At 43.7% G+C, this 26408-nt stretch overlaps 1 protein-coding gene across 1 annotated transcript; it reads right to left on the minus strand.

The window, feature by feature from the left end:
- ATP6V1C1 (ATPase H+ transporting V1 subunit C1) lies at positions 1-25828 on the minus strand. The gene is made up of 13 exons (XM_075270274.1): positions 25732-25828; positions 16756-16924; positions 16116-16183; positions 12996-13081; positions 11989-12083; positions 10030-10121; positions 7679-7777; positions 7369-7437; positions 6491-6583; positions 6317-6410; positions 3908-4005; positions 2733-2859; positions 1-662 (listed from the first exon to the last, which is right to left on the minus strand). The coding sequence occupies exons 2-13, from the start codon at positions 16885-16887 to the stop codon at positions 567-569; spliced, it is 1149 nt and encodes a 382-aa protein (XP_075126375.1). The 5' UTR covers positions 16888-16924; positions 25732-25828; the 3' UTR covers positions 1-566.
- Positions 25829-26408: the final 580 nt, after the last annotated feature.

Genomic DNA, 26408 nt, shown 5'->3' on the forward strand with positions numbered 1-26408 from the left:
GACAGGTTACCGTATATACGGGTATGTTTTATTTTTTCCTTGTGTGTGCTGACAGTGCTCTAGAGATCTTTATCAAATATACAGAAAGCACATACGTTAAATATTACATACACTTTACATCACAAGTCCACATTGAAACACTATTGATGAAGTAAATACAGTGAATGGAATGGTATAAAACAATTACACCATAGCCCCTTGTAAACAAGACTGAGCTACGAGCGGCGCCTACCAGAGGGATGAACGCTGATCACCATACACATGAGGAATGACATCTACATCTCGTGTCACGTGGCAATGCCAGCCTTAAATAAACCTCTTTATAAATAGACTCTTATCTGCCCGGAGGACATTGACAGAACTCATTGATTAAAAGCGACAATATCTATCCAATATTCTTTAAAAGGAAACAAATTAAGTGTCAAAAGAGGGCGACTAAGGGACAGGAGGGGGTCGAGAGGGCTCTTTTGGGTACAGGCATGAGAAGCAAGCACAGGGTTAGTTAGATAGGAGAATCACTGTACTTCACTCATCTCTGCTCCGGTCACACAACTACAGGTTTCCGTTTACTTAAATTCCAGCAAATTGCAGTCAATCTTGTAGTAGACGTAGGGGTAATATTCCTGCTGGCTGAGGTTTAACCCAGGTATATCCATAGGAGCCTAGAAAGGAATATAAATAGGATTAGATCTAAAAGGTAAGAAATGAGTGATAGTTCAAGTCCTAGTATGAATGGAGGGGCCGTGGCACTCACCTAAGTGAATACCAGACACAGTGCCATACACTATGTAGTGGTTGTGCTTCATACTGCAGCTTAATCCAATTCACTAGAGATGCACCAAAGGTCATGTGACTGATAAACATAACGTCAGTGGCGGAAAAATAGTCTGCAGCTGATCAGCAGGGCCCCCGGACTAGGACCTCCACTGATCTGCTATTGAGGACCTATCCCAAAGACAGGTCCTTAATATTAAAATCCTGGAAGATCCTACTTAAAGAGGACCTTTCATGGTCCGGGGCACAGGCAGTTCTATATACTGCTGGAAAGCCAACAGTACACTGAATTCAGCGCACTGTCGGCTTTCCCGATCTAAGCTCCGGATCAAGAGCTAGCGGTCCCGGTACCATAGCTCTTCACAGTCAGAAGGGTGTTTCTGACATTCTGTCAGGAACATTCTTCTGTACAAGCAGCGCCAATAGCGGGGAGGAACGCCCCCTCCCCTCCTGATAATACTTGTCTATGGACGAGCACTGTGAGCAGAGGGAGGGGGCGTTCCTCCCCGCTCACTCTGTACAGCGCTATTGGTGCTGCTTGTACAGAAGGACGTTCCTGACAGAGTGTCAGAAATGCCCTTCTGACTGTAAAGAGCTACGGTACCGAGACCGCTAGCTCTTCACCTGGAGCACAGATCGGGAAAGCCGACAGTACGCTGAATTCAGCGCACTGTCGGCTTTCCAGTAGTATATAGAACTGCCTGTGCCCCGGACCATGAAAGGTCCTCTTTAAATGCCATGTTCTTATTTGCCAGATCTTTTGCACAATGTATATCTCCAGCATCCAAGGACCCCAATGACTTTGCATTGGGGTGCAAGGGGTTTTTCCAGGAGTTATAGATCAGTATCCTGTCCTTAGGTCATCCTTATCTGTTCTGTCCCAACACCCAGAACCAAAACAGATCAGCTGTTGAAAGTGGCACCAGTGCTCAAGTGAGCGACATTTCCGCTTCATAGGCCAGTCACGTCACGTTCGTTCATCTGATGGTCTGTTTGCAGTTCAGTCTCATTCATGTGCATGGGGCTGAGCTGTAATACCAAACACAGCCTCTACGCAATATATGGCGATGTTCTTAGTATTCAATGAAGAGACTACAGTGTTCACCTAATTACTGTAGTTACTTCTAATCTGTACTAGCTGATCTGTCAGGGTGCTGGGTGTCAGACCTCCATCCCTAAGGATTGGTCACCAATATTTAACTCACATAAAACTCCTGGTGTATAGCAAATATCTGCTCAGACAAGGAACAGCTCACTACAGAGAGTACGCCTGCTTGTGATATTATTATGTTCTTAATGGTATGGCCGATCTCTGTAGTACTATCCAAAGACAACACTGAGCTAACTCATGAGCCTCTATATTATTATATTGATGGCCTATCCTTATCAAATCAGGGGGAATCACACACCTGGGACCTCCGAAGATCAGCTGATTAAAGGGGCTGCAGTGCTTTAGTGACTACTACAGACTCCTCTTAACAACTGATGTCATGTCCATTAAACACGTGATCCTTCTGTAGCTCAGTCCCATTCAAATGAATGGTACTGAGCTGCTAACAACAGTACACAGCCATTACAATACATAGAATGCCATGTCTGGTATATAGTAAAGAGGATACAGCACCTGATCAGGTGCCACAGTCCTTTCAATATGCTGATCGGTGGGGGTGCTGAGTGTCAGACCCCAGCAATATAAAGTTAAAGGCAGTCTTAGCAAGGAGTAGTTTCAGATACATGAAATCACTAATCTCAGATTTTATTACATTATATCCTAGGGGTGTTTGTAGGACATTGGCTAGTTAAAGGGGAGAAACACATCATCATATCCTAGGTAACAGGAGAGTGTGTCCTCACTTGTGTGACTGAAGTCGCTGCCGCAATATCTGACCCTCACAATATGGACGGAATGAATAAAGAAGGTACAGTACATGTGGCAGATCTGGGGAGAAGTTACTCACATCAATAATGGATGCCGCACTACTGTCCAGGTGTTTGTACAAGTCATACAAGACTTCCCGCAGTTTTTTCATGGTCTTCTTATTGGGCTGAAGCAGCATGGCTTGAAAGTTTACTGGTAACCCGTACCTGAAAGTGCAACATGGTCATGAGACAGGTAAGACACCCCAAAAATACAAAAACACAAACTAGTCCGGGTTCACATATGCGTTGGAGTCTCCTACATGGAGGACTTTTCTCTCTGCTAGGACACACAGCGGACCCCATTATAGTCTATGGCAGGGGTAGGGAACGTACGGATCTCCAGCTGTTGCAAACTACAACTCCCAGCATGCATACTGGCTCTGCTGTTCTTGGAACTCCCATGGAAGTGAATGGAGCATGTTGGGGGTTGTAGTTCCACAGCAGCTGGAGAGCCGAAGGTTCCCTACCCCTGGTCTATGGGGATCGTGGGTGTCCACAGCCGGCTCTCCGTCGTTTGGGATTATTTAGGGTTATGTTCTAGATTGATCTATGTATTTTATAAACCAAATTAACAATCTCTGTAAAGCCACATTAAGACAACCCCACATTACATATGACATATTACATTACATATCTAATCTACAACATTCCTATTATGCCATGGATCTGCTGTGGATTTCATGCAAAAGGTAAAATCTGCAGAAAGAAACCCTGCTGCAGTCTACTAACTTCACAGCACGGTGTAAACTGATACATACAGCAGTGCTTTACTGACCACTAGTGGCCAATATACAAACTGCAATTTTAAATACTTTGGTCTTTGATTTTCTGGCTGTATTTATGTCGTAAATACATTTTGTTATAGATTTTATTAACACATTTTGGCTCCTTTCTGTGAAATCCTGCATTTTTTTCAGTCTTCCCTATGCTTCTGTATTGCGAGCTGTTCCTGCCTCTCACTATTACTGTGTATGGAGTACAGACTGTGTAATATGTAGGGAAAATGAGGGATTGAGAGGATTATTTAGCCAAAATAGTGTCCCTTTATCGCACATCTAAAGTGGATGTGACCCCATAACTCCCATAAGAGCTGCAGTGACAACCACTAGGTATTGACTACATGTTCAAGGAGTCAATTATGGCTTTTCCCAGGTTTGGTTTTGCCCACAGACATCTATTACAATATCAATAATGACAGATAATTGCTCCTTACCTTAACACGGATTCTACGAACACCCGCAGAGCTTTCACATGGATCCAGGCAATAAAAGCTTCACTGAAATTTACTTTGAGCCATCGTACAAGCGGACCCTGCAGGAGATACGGTCACAGTATATTAAGTGTATCTAATCATTACTAATACAGAAAACAGAGGTCCGACAAAGTGAGATATTGTTCTCCGAGAAGATCATGGGAAATTCTTAAAATGTCTCCTTCCTGGAAGTTCACGCTCTGGTAATAACACTTAAAGGAAAAGTCAATGAAGTCAATAGATGAGCGACTTTTCCAATTTCAACAGCTTGACATTAATAGATATATGACTTAAAGGGGAATCCAACTTGTGACTGATATTAGGCTCTTGTCAAAGAACTGATTTTTTTTTTTATTGCTGTGAACCATTGTATAAAATAATGACATGGTAATAATAATAAAATAATATAATTAATTATTATTATTATTAATAATAATAATAATAATAATAATAAATAATAAAATATTATTAATAATAATAATAATAATAAAATACGTTTTATTTGGAGGTATACAGCAACCAATCAGATCAGAATCCTTTGGATAGGTCACCAATATGTGGTTGATGGGGGTTTAAAGCTCAGGACCTCCAAAGTTCTGTTGTTTGAAGAGGCTGCAACATTCAGCTGAGTACCAAGCACAGCGCTATATACTGTGTAGTTGCTGTACTTGGTATTGCAGCACAGGAAGAAGTTGCGGCACTTATGAGAGCAGTGATCTCTTCGATCAGCCATGGCCACGGTTGTCTGACCCACACCGATCACATACCAATGACCTATCTCTCGTAGAGTACTGCTATAGAAAAAAAAAAGGTTCCACACAAAAATATTGCAATTATCTGCTTGCAAGAGCACCCCCTAGTTTTTAAAATGTACAGCTCTGGACATATTGTAGTGAGGCTCCTTTACTCATGCATGGACAGCAGAATACAGTACAGCTTCTGCTGTATCCGCTGTAAAGGAAGCAGAGATATCATTTAGGCTAGACATAGGTTTTCCTTCTGCTTATCTTAAGGATAGGTCATCAATGTATAGGTCCCAGCTAATGCTAGCTGAATGTAACCAGAGTAATAAAATTTATCAAATTCACAAAAATAAAGCTCTCCTATAGTAAAGGGATTCTGTCATCAATACAAATGGCAATAATGATCCTGAAGAGGTATTTTAGAGTCACTTTGTAAACATTGCTATTAAAAAAAATTTCCACATAGAAATATTGCAATTATCTACATGTAATAGCACCCCCTGGTGTTTAAAATGTATAGGTCTAGGCATGTCCTTCTAGTGAGGCTCCTTTAGTTATGGATGCCCAGTAGAATACAGTACAGCTTCTGCTGTATCTCCTGTGAAAGAAGCAGGGATATAATTTATTTAAATTATATCAGTTTACTTCACTGAGGACACAGCAGAAGCTGTATTGTCCAGGAAAAAATGGGCAAACTATTTTAAGTTCTATATCAGCCGTTGGCAGTAAAAAAAATAAATAAATAAATCATACTCACTTTTCCATGGTGCTCCAGGCCTCCCAGCGAAGTCCAATCTTCTCGGCTGTGATGGCAGTCCCAGCCACACGTGGCCTCAACGAAGGGCCTGCGATGTCACTACTATAGCGACATCATGGGTGTCTTCCTGAGGCTGCTGATTGACCTCAGCAGTCACGTGACCGCTCAGTGACTTCAGCGGAACTCAGGAAGAGACCTGCGAGAAGCTACCGGAGCAGAAAAACGGGAACACATCGCAAGGACGCCAGAGCATCAGGGACAGGTTAGGTTTTTGTTTTGTATTGTTTTGTTTTTTTTTCACTTTTTTACCTCCTCCAGTTGTCCAGGCATAAAAAAAATGTCTCTTCTTTTCTCTCCTTTTCTTCACTGAGGACACAGCAGAAGCTGTACTGTATTCTACTGGGCATGCTAGCAATTAACAGGACCTCACTAGAATGACAAGCACATTTTGAACACCAGAGAGCGCTATTACAATTACCATAATAGGGTAAGATCACATGGAGGAAAGTGGAGCGCAATCTGGCACGTATACACGTGCCGGCAGATGACGCGCTCAAAATGCTCCCATTCATTTCAATGGGAGTTCGGATCGTATACGCCGTGTTATTTTGCGGCCGTGATTTTACCCTTACAGGTAACTGGGATATTAAGCAAGGAAACAATTCATTACAAAGTTACTATTTCTATCGACGGAGCCATGAAGAAACAAATCAGTACAGAAATATATTCCTTAAAATGAGATCATAGGCATTGACAAGTGAGATTTGGGTAAAGATCTCAGTGAGGTCCATCAAGGGTTTGGCTATGGGGCCCCATCATGTCTGTATATACCCCATCCATGGTCACATGACTATATACAGCAGGACTTACAAACTGCTTTTTCTTGTCAGTAGACAGTCTGTTCATTTCTTCTTTGTCAGCTTTCATCTCCTCTTCGTTGTACTGGAAATCACGGACAACATACCTGTAATAAAGAGGAATATTATGTTCTGACATTTTGTCCAGATGAGCCGCTCCTCTCCAGGGATTATCATCACAACTTACTTGTTTTCTCGGGCATTGTGCCGGAAGTCGTCCACTGCTTTTCTGAACAGGGTGACATTACACAGGTAACTGTCCTGGTCTTCTGATAAGACACTGAAGAGGAGGCAATCATGAGAAGAGACAGCTATTATTTCCCACAAGAGCTAACACTTACAGATACGTGTCAATGAGCCGCACACAATATACTTGTAGCAAATTAGATGTCTTATACCCGACTAAACACAGAAGATTATACAGTGGACAACAGAAAGACCGTACAGAGGAAAACTCTACGTCATTAGTTCTCATGTGGACAGACACAATCACTGTCTACTTCCCAAATACATCTCCGCTGTTACCTGAGATGATTGGGCCATACACCCTGATAGCAATTGAATTGGTCGATAACTTGGATCAGCCATAACTATTCTTCTTGAACCCTCCAAATGCATGCTCAGGCGTCTTTATGTTTTCAATAGGGAGGGTAACAAGATGCTGCTAGACACCTCCGTCTGAGACTTACTTCCTTGTCCGTTAAAGGATTGGGCATAATGAAATCCAAAATGCTCAATCCTTCTTTCTTCTGATATAAGGGGAGATTGGGTGATCCTTATACACATTCGATTGCTTGCACCGTTATCTTAAAGCGGTATTCCAGGACTTACATACCAATCATGTATATTTAATTCAAGGGGTCCTATACCAAGGACCCCTACAGATCAGCAGCTAGGCACTATATTGTGCACTCTCTTGACTGCTGCGGACTCTTCAAACAGTTGATCTGTGGGGGTCCCAGGTGTAGGATCTCCCACCAGACAGATATTGATAACCCATACTAAAGATAGGTCATCAGTGTGTTATGGACAAACCCCTTTACCTTACATTTGCTTGTCACTTACCTGCTAGACCGAGGGACCACCATCTCAGCCAGAGTTTCATACTGCTTAACCCAGTCATTATAGTTACTCCTGGAAAACAAGTGTTCGGATCGGTTTTTAATAAAATAAATCTGACCTACATTCAGGTTCTACTGTCCAGTACTGATGCCTACCTCCCCCCCCATAGCTGTACCCCTAACTATATGGATTACAGTTCTCATGATAACAATGATGATGATGATGGTTCTTTCTACCAGGCCAGACCTAGTGAATATGAACCAGTATATGCCATCTTTATGATACATAGACTACATATAAGAACACGACTTACTTTGGAACGACGACTAATAGAGTGACCAGGTATTCAGAGTCCAGGACAAAGTCGTCTTTCTTCACAATCTCAGCGAGGCTTCTGGTTATTAAGCTACCTCTGCAGGGAAAATGTAACTGTATAAGAACCAATGACATGACCAGATCTACAGCTCCCTTACACAGGATCTGCATGTTCACATGATCCATCTCAAACATTAAGATGACAGGGTCACATATGTTTTACATACATTGCACCCTCTTATGTGATTTACATACGTTGCACCCACTCATGTATTTTACATCCGTTGCACCCTCTTATGGTCCATGGAGTCCAGAGTGATGTAAAAGCTCTTTTTGTAGATAAAGGGTTTCCCATGATTATGACCATTTTTACACTTGTGAACAAATAAAATTTAACCATTTTTGAAAATATAAATAATCACAAATTTTACAGCTTTTTAAAGATTTTCTCTAACCATCTTAGTCTTGAGAAGTTGCAAGTGAATGTGAGCATGAATACAGGAACCTTCTATGGTCTGGGACTTGTCAGAAACCCAGCCATGATGTCTTTATTGTGTCCGGGTTATCTTCTCATACATGTATTGTCCCTGCTTGATAACCCGTCCACAATAAGGACATCATGGCTGGGCTTTTGACAAGTCTCAGACCATAGAAAGTTCCTAACCTCATGGTGATATCCAATGGCAACTGTTCAAAACAACAGAAATCACTAGGAAGGTGGTTAGTAAAATTCTTTAAAACTCTTACATTTTTTATTTAAAGGGGTTGTCCACTTTCAGACCAATATTGAGACAATTGCTATTGTTTGTATAATAAAAAGTTGTAAAATTTTCCAATATACTTTCTGTATCAATTTCTCACGGTTTTCTAGATCTGTGCTTGCTGTCATTCATTCTGCTTACTCCTAGTGGATAAAATTCAGTCCATGGTCATGTGATATACAGTCCATGGTCATGTGACAAACAGTCCATGGTCATGTGACAAACAGTCCATGGTCATGTGACAAACAGTCCATGGTCATGTGACAAACAGTCCATGGTCATGTGATATACAGTCCATAGTCATGTGACATACAGTCTATGGTCATGTGATATACAGTCCATGGTCAGGTGATATACAGTCCATGGTCATGTGACATACAGTCTATGGTCATGTGATATACAGTTCATGGTCAGGTGATATACAGTCCATGGTCAGGTGATATACAGTCCATGGTCATGTAATGTACACACAGGTGCACAGCTCCTTACCAGGCAGGTGTCTGATTCCAGAGCTGTGAGTGAAAAGAGCTGTGCACCTGTGTGTCCATCACATGACCATGGACTGTATATCACATGACCATGGACTGTATATCACATGACCATAGACTGTATATCACATGACCATGGACTGTGTATCACATGACCATGGACTGTACATCACATGACTATGAAGTGATTTTTATGACAACATGCAGATATATAGAAAACCATAGGGAATTACAGAAAGTACATTGGAAAATTGTACGTTTATTTGTCTCTCAATTTTGGCCTGAAAGTGGACAACCCCTTTAAATTTGCACTAATGTTTTAGCTGTCTACAAATTTAAATATAGTTATGTTCTTGTGAAACCCCTTTAATGATTCATATGGTTAACCTGTGGCCAAGTGATTCACTACCCAAGTCATCCAATTTTCCAATGGACCTAGAAATTCATGTGATAGGAGGAAAGAAGGAACTTGTTGAAGATACATCATACACATACTCTCAGAAAACTATATCTATATCTACTCTGACATGTAGCTAGTAGGAAGCCTTGCTGGATGGGAGAATCAGAACTTTTGGTGTGGCAGTAAATATGGCGTCTTATACAGTCATTAATAACAGTCATTAATATACAGTCATTACTACTCTGTAATAATAGAGACTAAAAGCACGAGTACTTCAACTCACTGGCCTACATGGAAGTTAGGCCGGGTTCACACCTGCGCCCGGTCTCTGCTTTGCAGGTTTCTGTCTTCTGTCCGAGAAACTGGACAGGAGACGGAAACCCGGCAGTCAGTGTCTGCCCGTGAGTGTCTTCTGCCTCTCCGCGGCAAAACCGTTTTTTTTTAACCAGACACAAAGTCCTGCATGTCCGACTTTGTGTCCAGTTAAAAAAAACAGTTTCGCCACGGAGACCAGAAGACACTCACGGGCGGTCACTTTGCAAACCCATTCAAATGAATGGGTATGAAAACGGACTGCTGGTTACCGGCTCCTGTCCAGTTTCTCGGGCAGAAGACGGAAACCTGCAAAGCGGGCGCTGGTGTGAACCCGCCCTATCCTACAGCTGGCGCTAGAATGTCTATCTAGAATGTAGAATCTTACGCATTTTTTCTTTCCAGATTTTGAAGGTTTCCTTTCAGGTTGTTGTAGGCAGAAGCTCTCGCTTTCAAGTCATTATCAATCTGTGTGACACCCTGTAAATATACAAAGAAGGAGGTCAGACGCTTCTAGTTACTATTAGTCCACGTAACATGGCTGAATGATTTTATGCATTAAATGGAGTTTTCTGGGCTAAAAACGTTAACCTGTAAATGACACACCGTGTAAAGATATGGTCTGTTGACCTGCATTTTATGATCCAAATCCTTTTTTTTTTTTTTTTTGGTATCGTATCTGGGAGGTGTGTAATATTCTTATTAACCTATCTAACTTCCTTTTCGTAGAAAACAGGCTGTAAAGTTTCCATTAGCAATGATCTAACTAAGCAATAACAGGAAGACACTGTCCATACACCAGTACTCAATGTTGTACATACAGCTGAAGATTTACCAAAGTGGATTTACCAAAGTATCTCTAGTACAGACCACCACCTAAAAAATAGGGTTCTGGTACCTGGTTCTCAGAGCCTCAGCTTTGATAGGTTGCTAAGATTGCAGTACTAGTTATAAATTAACTGGAGACTAGTTAAAAACACAATTGGAAATGTTATTTTTTTTTATATGCAGCATAAACTGCCACATATAAAGATCAAATTTTTTACTTTTTATACTTTATTTTTAACTTTTTCAACTTTTTTTTTTTTTTGCTTTATTACTGTCCCACAAGGGCACTTTACACTGGGATCTACTGATCCTTAGTGCAATGTACTACATTGTATTGCATTACATTGCACATAGGCTCCCTATAAGCAATAGGGAAAGGCAGTCGGCCTCCTGACTGCTATGGTGACCTCCTGGACCCTGTGATCTTATCTTGCCCCTCAACCTCCCAGAGGCCATGTTTATTATTGATAAGTTGGAAGTGATGCTGCAGACACAGCCCTTGTGTGCGCGGCATTACAGCATCATATTATTACAGCACTGAGAAATAACTAAACATGGATAAGTCACCAGTATAAAAATTCCATATGAGGCCGGATAATTCCTTTAAAGAGGACCTTTCATGAGTTGGGGCACATGCGGTTTGATACACCGCTGGAAAGCCAACAATGCGCACAATTCAGCGCACTGTTGGCTTTCCCGATCTGTGCCCTGGGTGAAGAGCTATCGGTGCCACTACCGTAGCTCTTTACAGTCAGAAGGGCGTTCCTAACAGTCAGTCATGTCCGACTCTGTGTCCGGTTTAAAAAAAACGGTTTCACGGCGGAGAGCATAAAACGCTCACCGCCGCTCACGGCCGGACATCTTTCAAACCCATTTCCATCTCCTGCTCTGTTTTGTTCAGGAAACAGAAACCTGTATGAACGGAGACCGGGAGCAGATGTGAACAAGCCCTGACTGTGAAGAGCTACAGTACCGGTACAGATAGCTCTTCACACCGGGCACAGATCGTGAAAGCCGACAGTGCGCTGAACTCAGGGCACTGTCGGCTTTCCAGCGGTATATCAAACTGCATGTGCCCCAACTCATGAGAGGTCCTCCTTAAGGCTGCAATGATCTCCCAGGTGGGTTCCAGTCAATTGAAAGTTTAATATTCCCACCCCACCTAAATTTCCGATTTAGGCCACCCCCTGTTGACTTCTATGTACCACTTCACTATCACTATTCAGTAAACCTTTTGTTCGTGCGTGCTTGAGAACATCCGTCTGTTACACTGCATTCACATATGGCTTGTATATGGCAAGTACCGCTGCGTCCTCGCATCATGTGAACACGCCACACAATAGTATGTATTGTCTGACACAACCAGAGCAGCTCTGGACCTGAACACATTATTCTCATCCATGCCCATGTGCATAGGACAGGAATAAGCACACATGCTTTTCCATGACACCATCTTTCCTCACCCTGGGCAAGGGTTTCCATTAAGTCGGAAAATGTCATTATTAAACAGGATTCTTACTTTAGCAATAATTTCTGAAATGTTCTTCAAAGACTGTTTAATCGGGTACTTTGCCATGTCCCACTGGAACCTTGTGATGTATGTGACCAAGTCCACTGAAAAAGAAAGAGAGCGGTGAGGGGCGGGCGCCGGACGGGCGCGAGGCGCTGATTCACAGGCACACCAGGGGTCATGTGCTGCTTAGTCGTCTCTGTCTGAACAGGCTGCTACTGCACTATGGAAGGACGAACTCACTAGGGAACTGCTATAAGTGCTATTTACCAGGTAACCACATGACTTGCTTCAACGTCGAGTGGAATAACCTATCATTTATTATAACATTACAGGAAACCTACTTCAAAGGTACAAAATAATTACATTATAAGATGAACATACAGGAAAAAAAAAGTAAGTAAATGCACAAAAAAAAGGAAAGTACAGGAAAAAAAAAATTACAAAAAAAAATTGTGCATCACCTAGAGGTCACCAGAACAGCTGATCTGCGCAGGGTCTAGGTGTCAGAACACTCACAGATCACATACTGATGACCTATATAGGAAAATCCATTTGGGGTTGGAAAACCCCTTTAAGGCCGGGGCCCCACAGGAAAGAAACTCCGTGATTTGCTTGTGGCAGAAATGCTGTGGGAAAAATTGCGGCGTCTTACAGTACAGGCAAAGTGAATGGGATTTTAGCAAATCCCATCCCCACTTTGCGCTAAAAACTGCCGTGTGGACACGCCGCAATCTCCAAAACCGGTGTGGTTTTTGGAAATTGCAGCATTTCAATTATACCTACGGAAACACTGGCGCTTTCCTCATAGGTATAATTGCAACAGAAAACTCTGCAAACTTTGTGTTTAAAGCGCTGCAGAAAGAACTGCAAAGCGTTCCCGCCGCGGTTTTTCCCGCGGTGCTTTATTGCTGCAGGACGTTTCATGAGGCCTTAGCCTAAGAGTAAATCCTGAAAAAGACATGCTGAGTGATCTGCTACTACACCATACCATACTGTATAGGAGAAGGTTATACCTCCACTGGCCAAAAGGTTCTCCTGCACCTTGTCTCTGCTGTCCTCCAGGACGTCGGCCATGTACTGCGCAACCTTCTTCACCGCTCTATAAAGAACAGATACATATAAAGACAATTATAAATCTGCCAAATGCTGGTTGTATTATTGTAATATAATAATTACAGAAATGCACTAATTCTGTAGCAATCCATAAGAAATAAACAGCAGCCATTCAATCTAAGCTGATATTCTTATAGCCCAAAAAAATGTACCAAAAATAAACCAATGATCTGGTGCTGGACCGCGAGTACACAGAGACATAAAGCTTATAGCAGGAGATCATAAGGAGAACAACATGTGATAAAATCTGCAGCCTTGTATCAGCACTGCTAAGAATACGGCTTGGACCTTAGTAGGACTTCACCCCAATAGTACAGTGCTGCTCAATCTGCAGTACGTGTACGCCAGGAACTGCAATGATCATCTCCATCAGTACTGATAGCGGCGTCTGTGGACGGAGTACGTCCGAGAAGAGCCATCAGGAAGTCGCCCAGTAGACATTTCTCCCTGTGCCCATTTCAGGGATATATCCATGTATACATATTCAGAAGAGGGAAATCCTCTCCACCATCACGGATTAAAGAAGACCCTTCACCACCTCCACCAATTCAAACTCTGCGCCTTTCAATAGATGGCGCTCCACTGATTCTGGTTCAGCTGGATTTTTTTTGTAGCCCCCACCATTCCTGAGCAAACGTTTCTGCTAGTTTAAGCACCCAGTATTAGACTCTCTGCTGTCACGTAGGTGGTCCCAGACTGTCTGTTCCAGCTCAGAACCGACTGCCTACGTGACAGTAGAGAGCCTAATACCGGGTGCTTAAACTGGCAGAAAATGGTGGGGGCGAGAAAAATAAATCCAAGTGCACTAGAATCTGTGGAGCAGCAGCTATTACAGGGTGCAGAGAGCTGGTGGAGGTGGTAAAAGGTCCTCTTTAAAGGGGTTGTCCTGTTATAGACACTTCTCCCCTATCCACAGGACAGGCAATAAGTGTCCTATCACCGAGTACCCCAATGATCAGGAGGATGGGGAACTGCAAGTCCCCCTATTGTGTGATCAGCACTCAATTCACTTCTATGGGGCTGTTGTGACTTCAATCTCCTGCAGCACCCACAGCTCCATAGTAGTGGAGAACCTGCGCACAAGCGCACCGGCACTCCTTTTACAGAAAAGGACTTGCAGTCCCCTATCCTCTTAATCATGGGGGGAAACCAACAATCAGACCCCAGTGATCAGACACTTATCTCCTTCCTGTGAATGGAGATAAGTGTCCAAAGCCACACAACTGATTTAAGATGGGGTGAGACTATTCAATGGGAGCACTGGAGACAGCTAAATGCTGTACTTTGGCAATCCAGCTGTCCCATTATAGTGATTGGGGGGTGTCTATGGCCACCGTGAGTTCGGCTACATTCCCTACATGCTACACCCCAATTCTCAGGATTGATCAGCAGTTTATCCTCTTCGTGCATAACCCCATGGATCTCATTTAATAAATATGGTTGACAGGATGGTCTTTTCCAGTATGGTGTAAAAATGCTAAATATTGCACATTATTTAAGACAAAAGAGCCCAATAAAGACAGCAATCTGTATTTTGCAATTTTTCAACAACAGAATTCTGGCGTGCTGGGCTTGATGAATTCCTCGATTGTGCTCCGAGTCTATGGCGGTACAATCAGCGGATCATTCATCCTAATAGTCCCTTACAGGCAAACAAACAAAAGCAGATGCAGCTTCCAACATGCAGAAACTGGACCAGGGTGTTCAGGGAAGTAATCCAACAACTGGTTGGCTGCTGGTAACACTTTATTTAGGAAACATGCACACGACCGTGCACCGAGCAATGATTGCATGGCATGGACGGCACATGGGTGACATCTGTGTGCCACCTATGCCCCATTCATTGAGGCCAGTGAGCGTGATCCACAAAACAGACAGGTATAGGACCTATCCTGAGTTTTGTCTTCCGGCTCACTGGACCATAAAAATACACAGTTGCGTGTATGCGGCCATAGAATGGGTCTGTAGTGTGCATGAGGCCTTGCCCTGTAGTGGCCTCAGCAGGATCTATGATCAGAACAGAAATCCCTGATCATGGACAAGCTTTATCATTTTATTTTTGCATCTAAAATCTGCTGTGTAAGTCATTACATGATAGTTAGCGCAGAAGTGATGTAGTATGTCGTGGACATGATAAATTCCACGGCCATGTGCTAAATGCCTGCAACATACATACCTGATGTGGGTGATGTTTCACTCTGAAAATGCAAATGTTATGGAGGATTTGCCTTGGACTCTACCGATTACATATCAGAATTGGAACCTGATTCAAATGGATTGTACTGTACTGTGTAGTATAAAATCTAAAGGGATATCTGCAATGTCTGAATGCACCCTAATAGGATGATATCCTGAATAGTGACCCCCTCCATGATCCCATATTCTATATCTGGTCAATCAAATGTTATGGAAGGGTTAGAATTTCATTTATAGTAAAATATGAGAATAAACCTCAATGTGTGACCCTAAATGAACAAAATGGAATAGCAAAGCATTGCCTATTTACCAGGGTTAAAGGTTCTGCATAATACTGATAAAAGCAGGGTTAGTGCAGGTTCATGTCTGCGATATTGTCTCCATTTTTTGGTCCACTGCAGTACCAGTACCAAAAAAAATGACAGACAGCAAAAATATCACATCATGGGGGTCTGTCATGTGTCTACTATTTTTTCTTATACATCACAGTATAAAAAGTTCTGCCATTCAGGACGTTTTTGTCTGGGATTTCTGACGGACTTTGTGCAGGAGGCCCAGAGCGGACACTGAAATGAATGTAGTCTTGGGCTCCATTCGCATAGGCATCATGGTTTTTGTTTGTAATGGAAATCATGACCCAATAATAGATCCATGCCCTTAGCTGCAGACAGAAAAGTGATAGAAGCTTTCTGCTACAGCAAGCTGCCTCCTTGAGACCAAGCTGCCCAGGCAATGGAGGCAATAACATATAATATTACATCATAAAGTGCAGCTTTTGCATATAACATGATATGACATAACATAATACATATAATAGGATTTACCCTTCTACAAATGAATCCAATTTAGCCAGTTCATCAGACAAACCGACCAGGACATCGAGAGTACCGACCTGTCGTAAAGCAAAAGCAGAGAAAAAATAATGATATGACTATATCAATCCCCTACATCCCGCATGGCCTACATAATGCAAGTTATTATTTTGCAGCTATTTGGTAGAAGATGGATGTATTCACCTCCTATACAGAAATGCAAGGCCACGCGGCACTTGACCTAGACCAAAGGAATTTAAGATTTATGGGGTTGGACCAAAGTATCGGCTATTCACAGAACGAGCAAAAGCTTGGTGGAGGTCCAGCTGCTGGTGCTCGCCCTCCAATACTGAACAGGTTCTCATTTTCTATATATAAATTGTATTGCAGGTCGTGCTGCATTCTGCCAAATACAGCCAAGCCCTGTATATAACTATCAATGGTAGTCCCATAGAAAATAAAGTCACCATTACTCCACCCAGACTTGGTGATGGTAGGTAAGTTGCATTTGTGGGCAAATCTTTCATATCTCACCATTACACTAGGGCTGACGGGATCTAAACAATCGCCATTAATTGTAATCGAGATAAAATACACGATTAATCATGATTTCGATTTAGGTTATAACCGTCCAGCGCCACCGAGCACTTACCTTTAAGTCAGGTATGTTAAACTTATGGTTGGTAGACAAGTTGTTATTCTTGGTAGTGGCGGCCATGAGTTTTTCCCAGGTTTGTTGGCATGTTTTCTCCCCAGGAGCAGAGATCAACCAGAACTCGGTCATGTTTGTGGGTTATGTGTTCGTCGGGGGCAGAATTTCACTATAAAAAGACATGAAAATATGAAGTTACTAAGGTATTAGCACATAACAATGGTGAAGGCAAAGGTAAAAGAGACGGCTCAGTCAGGGGCCACAAGGGATGATTTCCCAATTATTAATTCAATCAGATCTAGCTGATCGGCTGCTTTACCTCTCCGCTCCAATAGGGGGAGCTGTGATCTGTGACTACACTATTTATGTATGAGACAGCCATACTGGACATATTATCAGTGAAAGCATTTATGACCTCGGAGACGTGCGGTATTACACACCGATAGAATTCAGCGCACTGTTGGATTTCCCGGTATGGGCTGCTAGTTTCGGCACCGATTTCCCTCCACTGTCAGAAGGGCAGGCCTTACAGTGTAGCGTCATCGTTTGGCTGTGAGGAACGCTTCCCCGACAGTACTCCCTTGTACACAGACTTGTACTGTCAGAGGGAAGTGTTTTTCATCGATGACACTGAGCTGTAAGGCCGACTCTTCTGACAGTGGAGGGACATTGGCACCAATACATCCAGCACCTTCTTCTGTACTCCCCATACTTTCCCACATGTGACGATGGTGGGGGAGCCAATGGCTTGCCAAAGGTCCCCAGGTCTGCCATTGATGTGAGCCAAGGCCTAATGGGCCACTTGTCAGTACAATGTGACAGGCTCAGTACACTGTAATACAGAAGTTCATGCGGTCCAACCACGAGGCATAACATTAAAGTAGAGCGATTACCTCGTACAGATACAAGTATATAAGTATATATCTACTACGAGCAGACACCAGTAAGTGCCAAGTCCATTCCCGTCCCGCAGCAGCTATTCTGAGGCTTTACTCTTATTATTAGTAATGAATAGAAGCCAAATTTGAGGACAAGATCATCTTGACCCCAGAGTGAGACTTCCTCTAGTGGTACTTCTTGTATTCTGGTCATCCTGGTCTTTCTAACTTACCAAGAACTTGTACAACTTAGTTTTATCAGATAGGGTTAATTCTGTTAGCCTTGACTCTTCTTCCGCTTCAATTCTAGCTTTGTTGAAAGTCTTTTTACCCTATGGTATGGGGCGCAGGGTCACATTCCAAAATAGTGACCATAAGACATTGTACAACAAAGACGCTTCTCTTAAAGGGTACCAGAGGTTTCATGAAATGTAGAAATGTCTGCAGGGTCTTACTGTGCACTCAGTTCTATGGCTGTATAAGCCTTCTTACATTGTATCTTATCAGTTTTTCTTCTGGCAATAGCCCCATTATGACTGCAGCACATTTCTTTCTGAGGCAGGTCTGTACAATAAGGAGCTGTCTGCCCCTCTCCTCCATCTATTAGTACTACTACTGATTTCTTTACATGTAACTCTGCCAGGAGTAACTGTAAAATAGCAAAAAAAATACCCGAGGAAAGCCCAAGTGAATATAATAGAAGAGATTTAGAAACACTAGACTGCAAAGACAGGTTATGATGCAGAAAAAGAGAAATCCCAGCTCAAATGGGAAAGCTGCTTGCTGTCTGACTAACATCCCATGAGCAGTAACACAAGCAGCTAGTCACAAGTACAGAGTAAACGCTCCTCATATTGTAGAAGCTGCAGAATCCTATATATCTTGCGGCGTCGTTGCGTACAATGCTCCAAGTGAGAGATCTGACCTGAAATTAAATAGGTTTTACCAAGACTTTTTAATTCATGACCTATCCTTAGGATAGTTCATCAGCTGAAGATCTGTGACAGTCCAACACCTGAGATTCCCATCGATCAGCCGTATGAAGCGGCGGGAGCATTCCGCTTCACAGGCCAAATATCATCATTTTCATCGGTCACAAGGCTTGATCGAAGCTCAGTCACATTCAAGTGTATGGGCTGAGCTTCCATACTAAGCACAACCTCTGTACAAACATATGGCGGTGTGCTTGGGAAGGCTGCAGTCTCATTAAACATCTGATCAGTCAGGGGGCCTGGGTGTCATAACCCTGAAGATCTTACTGCAATGCTCAGCGGCCCCAGAACACTCCCCGATACACTCGCTAGACTTCAGTGCACTGTCAACTTTCCTGTTATGTGCCCCAGGGTTGGAGATATCAGTGCCGTTTCAGCGCCGATCTCTACCCACTGTCAGAAGGGCATTCCTGACAGTTTACCTGGGCTAAGAGGAACTCCCCCCTGACAGTACTCCACCATAATACAAAATACATTTTTAAAAAGTCGTCCTTAGCTACCAATTCCAGCGCGGCATGCTGTTGAAAAATGAAAGCTGTGGTCTGTTAAATATTATATATTTACAATATTCTCTAGCAGACATGGGGTTAACACTCTACTGACATCATAGTCTTATATTCTTGGAACATGGGTGCGGTTAGAGTACACTATTTTAGAAATCTCCTTACATAGCTACAAGATGGAAGGTAACACCCACTCTCATGAATATAAATGAGTAAGAAATACACATGTCTGGGTCTGTCTTTGGGAAGACCAGGGGAAGACCAGGAGGTCTGTCTTTGGGAACACCAGGGTGGGTGGTCCAGGCAGATGGACATCCATGGACGTTGTAACCAGCCCAAGTCCACCAACCAGATGACAAGCATGAACCAAGCTGTAACTACAAGATATCCAGATGATTTAACTTCTCTGAAGATGTAAGCTATTGACAATTGACTGATATTTGTGTTATTTGGACATTTTCCCTGTTCCTGTGTTTTCCTTCAAGATATTAATAAACCTCTACACTGATTTATAACAAGCTGACTTCTTCCTATCGTGGATAAGGCCTTCAACACGTGACACAAGTCTATCCCACAATTTCAAGGCTAGGTACGGATATTTAACAGTGGATACAAGTCTCACCGGCAAATACAAGATATTTAACATGGTCTGATTGGTTGGTAATCTGCCCCGCTGTCAGCATGACATCACAGTGTCAAATCGGAGGAGGAGATGTTGTCACCATAATCCTCAGCAGTGCAGTCTACGTTCACATCTGCGTTTGGAGACTCGGTCGCAGTGGGTGTCCAGAATCGCAGGACATTCTGCAAGTCCAGCTTTAAAGAATGGACATCTGACGGATCCCAATATGGAGTTCATTGGGCCCCGTAGGTGACTGCTGTTGTAACAGTTCAATTATCCGTTCTTTTGGTCATATGATGGATCAGAACAATGGAAAGACCAAGGCTAGTGTGAACCAGACAGAATCCATATATACCTGATATACATATCTGTGAACAGATGTCAGATCTCGATATGCCTGGAGATATGTGTGAGCAGCTTATTCCCCTCTCCACACTGAGAACACATGCATACTTGGCTGAATTGACAATGTATGTATTTGGGGAAGCTCTCCAAAATATATGGCCACCATCCCAAGGAAACAGTCCATCCTATGTCTGTCTATTGGAGCAACAATAATTACTATCCCTTTAAGAGGAATCTATCATGGCAGGCGTCTTCTTGGCGTCTTTGCCTGCAGGTTGAGCAAGGTGACAGTCCACAGACTTGAACCTCTTGATCTTTTCTGTTACAGGATGCAATGTTACAAGATGGCGGTCATTTGCCCAAACAAATAAGCAGCCTAGTTCACAGCAACGGGGCCATGACGTAGGAGCGACACCGTGTAATAACCACTTACGCAGTACACACACACATTGTAACCTGCAGACACGGCTTCCCAGTGTGTGGTAAGACCGTGTGTACACAAAACATCATCCAACCATTGTACGCTGCCCTCCAGGCACAGGATTCCTCCACAACCGGGATAAAATCATTACAAGAAACTGCTGAAAATCCATTAGCAAAATTATAAGAAAACAACAAGGCGCAAAGACGACAACGTCCCATCCAATATAACTGCAATCCTCTGCTTGGGCTCTGTTCAGACTCAAGTCAAAGATTCTGTTTCAATGACAGATGTGTTTTATAAGCGGACCCACTGAAGTTCTAATTGTTTCTAGAAAACCTTCAGCTACAGGTAATGTCACCCATCTTTCTTAGCATCCTGAATGGCAAACATGTAGAAGCTTCTGTTATCATGGAAAAGGGAAGGGTTTTTTTTTTATTATTTTCGTTCTAACAAGTTAGTTCCTCAAGTGTCAGGTATACGGTAATATATAATACTGAGCAGTATGGCTACCTGCAGCACTGGGAATATGCAGTCCCTGGTGCAGTTTGCTTTGCTTTGATTGTCTACTGGGTAACCAACACAATAAGGCGCGGATGCGTCTTACATAGGGGTTGGCACGAAACGGGCATATATTTGAAGTAAGACAATGCACTGGATTTTTTTTTTTTTAATTTAAAGGGATCCTATCATTCAGACGACATTTTTTCTAAGTACCACATCGGAATAGCCTTAAGAAAGGCTATTCTTCTCCTAACTTTCGTTGTCTTCTCCGTGTCGCCGTTCGCCTACAATCCCGGTTCTTGTCGGTATGTAAATTAGCTTTCTCACAGCACTGGGGGTGTCCCCAATGCTGCGAGAGAACTCTCTCCAGCGCCACCTCCTCTTCTTCAGCAGCGTCATCTTCAGCCTCTTCTTCTGGCGGTGGCTTGTAACTTCTAAGCCCTCCGGTCTTGGGCAGAACAGACTGCGCATGCCCATAGGCCATGAGAAAATGGCCGCTTGCATAGTATTGTAAGCGGCCATTTGCTCGGGGCCTGTGGGCATGCGCAATCTGCTCTGCTCGAGGCCTAGAAGTAAGAAGACACCGCCGGAAGAAAAGAATGAAGATAAGTTCCTGACGAAGATGGAGGCGGTACTTGAGAGAGTTCTCCCCCAGTGCTGTCTGAGTGCTGGGGCCCGTCCCCAGTGCTGCGAGAGAGCTAATTTACATACCGACAAGAACCAGAATTGTAGGCGAATGGCAGCACGGAGAAGACAACGAAAGGTAGGAGAAGAATAGCCTTTCTTAAGGCTATTCCGACGTGGTACTTGTCGTCTGAATGATAGGATCCCTTTAAATGTAGATTGTGAGCCCCATATAGAGATCACAATGTACGTTTTTTTTCCTATCAGTATGCCTTTGTAGAATGGGAGCAAATCCACGCAAACATGGGGAGAACATACAAAATCCTTGCAGATGTTGTTCCTGGCGGGATTCGAACCCAGGACTCCAGCGCTGCAAGGCTGTAGTGCTAACCACTGAGACACCGTGTTGCTCCAGTACCCTGGATTTACTACAGCGTGGCAGACCGTTTTAATATGGTTTTAGGTCTATGTTAAATAAAGGTGTACAATGAAGAAACTGCACCAAACCATATCAAATCTGCATGCGGTTTTATTCCAGTGCACCATGTGAATGCACCTTTAGGCCAAAAATATTTCCTGTATTGAAGGGTTAATACAACACTCAGTTCTGGAAATCCCAGACCTGACTTCCTGCTGCCATGTTGAGCAATCCTAAGAATAGGACATGTGGTCGGGAACTTCCTGTCACAAGTGACACAATCTTCTCATTGCTGTGAAGAGGGCGAGAGCGGGCGTGAGGATGGCGGGTCAGTCACAGATACGTCAGACATTCACAACGCATGGAATAACTTATTTGACTCCAATAGTTCCAAGTCAATAGGGCCAAGTGCAAAAATTCTCACTGACCCCAAGTGAGGACTATCTGCGAGCATTACTGATACCGCAAATCCCATGTGGCAGAGGGATCTTTGCGGCCCCTCAGGGTCCAGGGCCCAAACGTGACTGTTACCTTGGCACTCACTATAGCTACACCCCTGCCTAGGAGTCAGGTAGCCAATGGGCCTTATATGCTGCTAACAGAGCCCCAATAACCCTGGGAATACTCTCAAGATGCCAAATGTTAATATGGGGGCATGCGCCTATCTAATATGTATGGGGGGGGGTGTCTTGACTCTTCCTGACAGGGAATAAAGGACTGGATGAAGACAAGGGTCCATCAAGTTCAATCTATACCTATATAGTATCCCTATAGTGTTGATCCAGTGTCCCTTTAAATGCAAACGCTATTGATAAATTTGCTCCAGAAACTGGTAAAATAAATGGTATGGCCAAAGTAATCCCACTTGTAAAAAGACTACAGGTATATCATTACTCAAGAAATCAACTGACCGCAAGGTGGCAGCATCAATAAGGGCATTTGAGTCTAGAATGGAGGGGTTTAAATCAGGCGTGGCCAGTAGGTGGCACTGCCTTGGCTCATGGAGTGTTAGCCATGTGGTCCAGCACACACACAGATTTTTGGCATTGTTGAAGTAGAGGCTAACTATGCGTCTCCTGGTTTGACGTGGATACAACAGGTGGCGCCTCATACTAACAGTCACAGGAGGAAGCGCCACCTACTGGATCCACAGCATTGCAGGCAGCGCCACCTACTGGATCCACAGCATTGCAAACAGCGCCACCTACTAGATCTACAGCATTGCAAACAGCGCCACCTGCTGGATCCACAGCAAAGCAGGCAGCGCCACCTACTGGATCTACAGCATTGCAAACAGCGCCACCTGCTGGATCCACAGCAAAACAGGAAGCGCCATCTACTGGATCCACAGCATAACAGGCAGCGCCACCTACTGGATCCACAGCATAGCAGGCAGCGCCACCTACTGGATACACAGCATAGCAGGCAGCGCCACCTACTGGATCCACAGCATAGCAGGCAGCGCCACCTACTGGATCCACAGCATTGCAAACAGCGCCACCTACTGGATCCACAGCATACCAGACAGCGCCACCTACTGGATCCACAGCATAGCAGGCAGCGCCACCTACTGGATCTACAGCATAACAGGCAGCGCCACCTACTGGATCCACAGCATAACAGGCAGCGCCACCTACTGGATCTACAGCATAGCAGGCAGCGCCACCTACTGGATCTACAGCATAGCAGGCAGCGCCACCTACTGGATCTACAGCATAACAGGCAGCGCCACCTACTGGATCCACAGCATAGCAGGCAGCGCCACCTACTGGATCCACAGCATAACAGGCAGCGCCACCTACAGGATCCACAGCATAACAGGCAACGCCACCTACTGGATCCACAGCATAGCAGGCAGCTCCACCTACTGGATCCACAGCATAGCAGGCAGCGCCACCTACTGGATCCACAGCATACCAGGCAGCGCCACCTACTGGATCCACAGCATACCAGGCAGCATCTGTTTTTTTCCCCACTCTATTCTGCATCTACCCATTTTAGGGTCAGATTTTCATTACGTGCACTCCAGTCCATATTTAGGCTTGCAGTGCTGTGGTCACCTCTCCGGATAGATCTGTTTTACTCTTCCTTGAGCTGTTCCTCCTTTATTTCTCTTGGAAATGTATGACTAAACTGCCAATTCAAATAATGTTACAATTCTTCCTGTCAATAGGGTGCGTCCCTACATAATGTGATCTTGTCAGTAGTGATTGGACAGTGTCTAAGGTCATGCACTATGGACAAGAGAAATTGCAGCACACAGATTACAATGTAGTCTAACATTGACAGGAGGAATACTGAAGAACAGGACAGTGCAGAGTCACAAGGAAAGAACAGTAAGAACAGCGAGGCTCTGGAAGTCTCTGCCCCAGGAAGTGGTGATGGTGGAGTCATTGAGAAAGTCCAAAGAGGGCCTGGATGCCTTTTTTGAAGAGAACAATATTACAGGTTATGGACTCTAGATTTTAAGGACACGTTGATCCAGGATTTTTATAGATTGAAGTCTGGAAGGATTTTTTTCCCCTGAAATGGGGCAATTGGCACGAGCCTCATGGGGTTTTTTGCCTTCCCTGGATGAACACTGTAGGGATTGTAGGGTTATAGGTTGGACTTGATGGACTAATGTCTTCATCCAACCTCATCTACTATGTAACTGTGCTGCTCCAGAATTGGTGGCTGATATATATGTATATACCAGTCTGCATGTGTGCAGACACCTCTGGTGATGGGTTATCTCCTGGCGGAACAAGGGATCAGATTCTTACGCCCCCACACACATACCCCATATAAATCTCTGCAGTCTGTGCAATATAGAAGATGGAGATAAGCTGCTGCCTGACTCATCTGACAACTGCTTATCTCCCACAATAACACCGGATCAGCTATACTGAAAGCCAACATGGCCAGTCCTTGTTCCCTGACATCTGCTGTTGGGGAGCAGTCAGGAGACCCCCACAAACACACATATCAGACTTTAATGGGATCCACAGAGATTTTATGGGGGAGTCACTATCTGAAGTGCATAGTCGGTTTCAGGCTGCCAAGGACATGGAGGCCCCGGACCTGGTGACAGGCCACGAAGACAAGACGTTCACTGGAGGCCTGAGGTTCTTGGGTAAAAAGAGAGCCAGAGATTCCTCCAGAAAGGAGGGCGAGATAGAAGAGCAAATGGTCACAAGGGCAATCGTGTCACATGATCTGGGCTGTATTTAGAAACCAATATACAAAGTACATATATCCAACATGTATCATGTATAAATACTACATCATACAGAGCTGTAACATGTAACCTACAACACACATATCAACGCACAACAAATCAATACACAACACGTAACACATCAATGCAGAACACGTAACACGCACATCAATACAGAACATGTAACATGTAATATACACAACACGTAACATACACAACATGTAACACATCAATACAGAACACGTAACACACACATCAATACAGAACATGTAACATACACCATACACACGACTATATAACACATTATACACCCCTCTATACATACAGATTGTTATATACACCCCCACTACATGATACATATATAATCATTCATACCCAATACCTGTACATGATGTATGACACATATGATTACACCCCCACATACTACATGTATGTGCTGACACTATGCCCTCATGTCTCTCCATCCATACCTGATTATCTAAGCAGATCTGTCACAGTCGGTATAGACAAGCGGCAGGTCAGCTCATCAGATCTCCGCCATCCTCTCGCTCACAACCCACTGTCCCCTGGCACTACGAGAAGAAATACACAAGTAAAATAACAGCTTACAATATGTCCTCACTACAGGGATAGGAGGCAGCCATTTTCTAGAAGACTAATATCAAGCTATAGGCGTTTATTATCACCAACAAAATGGCTCCATACACGTCGACCAAAAGGTGTGAGACTGGTGGTGGCTCTAGTGTCTGTGAGCCCTTGTCATACCCCGTATCACATGATTGTATCAGCTGACACGCACACACATCAAGGTCTTGTTACCTCTGTACACCCAGCTGTAATTCCCTGGCGCGGCCGCTAGGGACGAGTCACGTGATAGCACTTGGGAACTGCGTTACAGCTCCCCCTAGCGGTGAATGGTGGGAATGTGTCTTTCCCTGCAGAAGACGGCTAAGTCATGAGTAAACAGGTTTGAACTGGAATGGGAAACATAAGATGAAGCAGAGTCGGGTGTGTTATGTTTTGCTTCATGTAAGGACTGTAGTAACTTTAGCCATGACCCCTGTCGTGGGACTAAAGATCACCTTGTCGCCCTGCGGTTGGCGGAGGGAGACGTATAGTCACAAGATGATGGAGCATTGCTGGATAT

This window comes from Leptodactylus fuscus, chromosome 4 (assembly GCF_031893055.1).
Source record: "Leptodactylus fuscus isolate aLepFus1 chromosome 4, aLepFus1.hap2, whole genome shotgun sequence".
Classification (NCBI taxonomy): Eukaryota; Metazoa; Chordata; class Amphibia; order Anura; family Leptodactylidae; genus Leptodactylus; species Leptodactylus fuscus.

Bases quoted from the DNA above. Each gene is read 5' to 3' on its own strand.
- ATP6V1C1 (XM_075270274.1), bottom strand. From the start codon at position 16,887: ATGACCGAGTTCTGGTTGATCTCTGCTCCTGGGGAGAAAACATGCCAA. The intron at 6,411-6,490 runs GTAAGTTGTGAT...TCTTTATTACAG, and splicing joins CACAATGCCCGAGAAAACAA to GTATGTTGTCCGTGATTTCC. The intron at 663-2,732 runs GTGAGTAACTTC...ATTCCTTTCTAG, and splicing joins GTGCGGCATCCATTATTGAT to GCTCCTATGGATATACCTGG.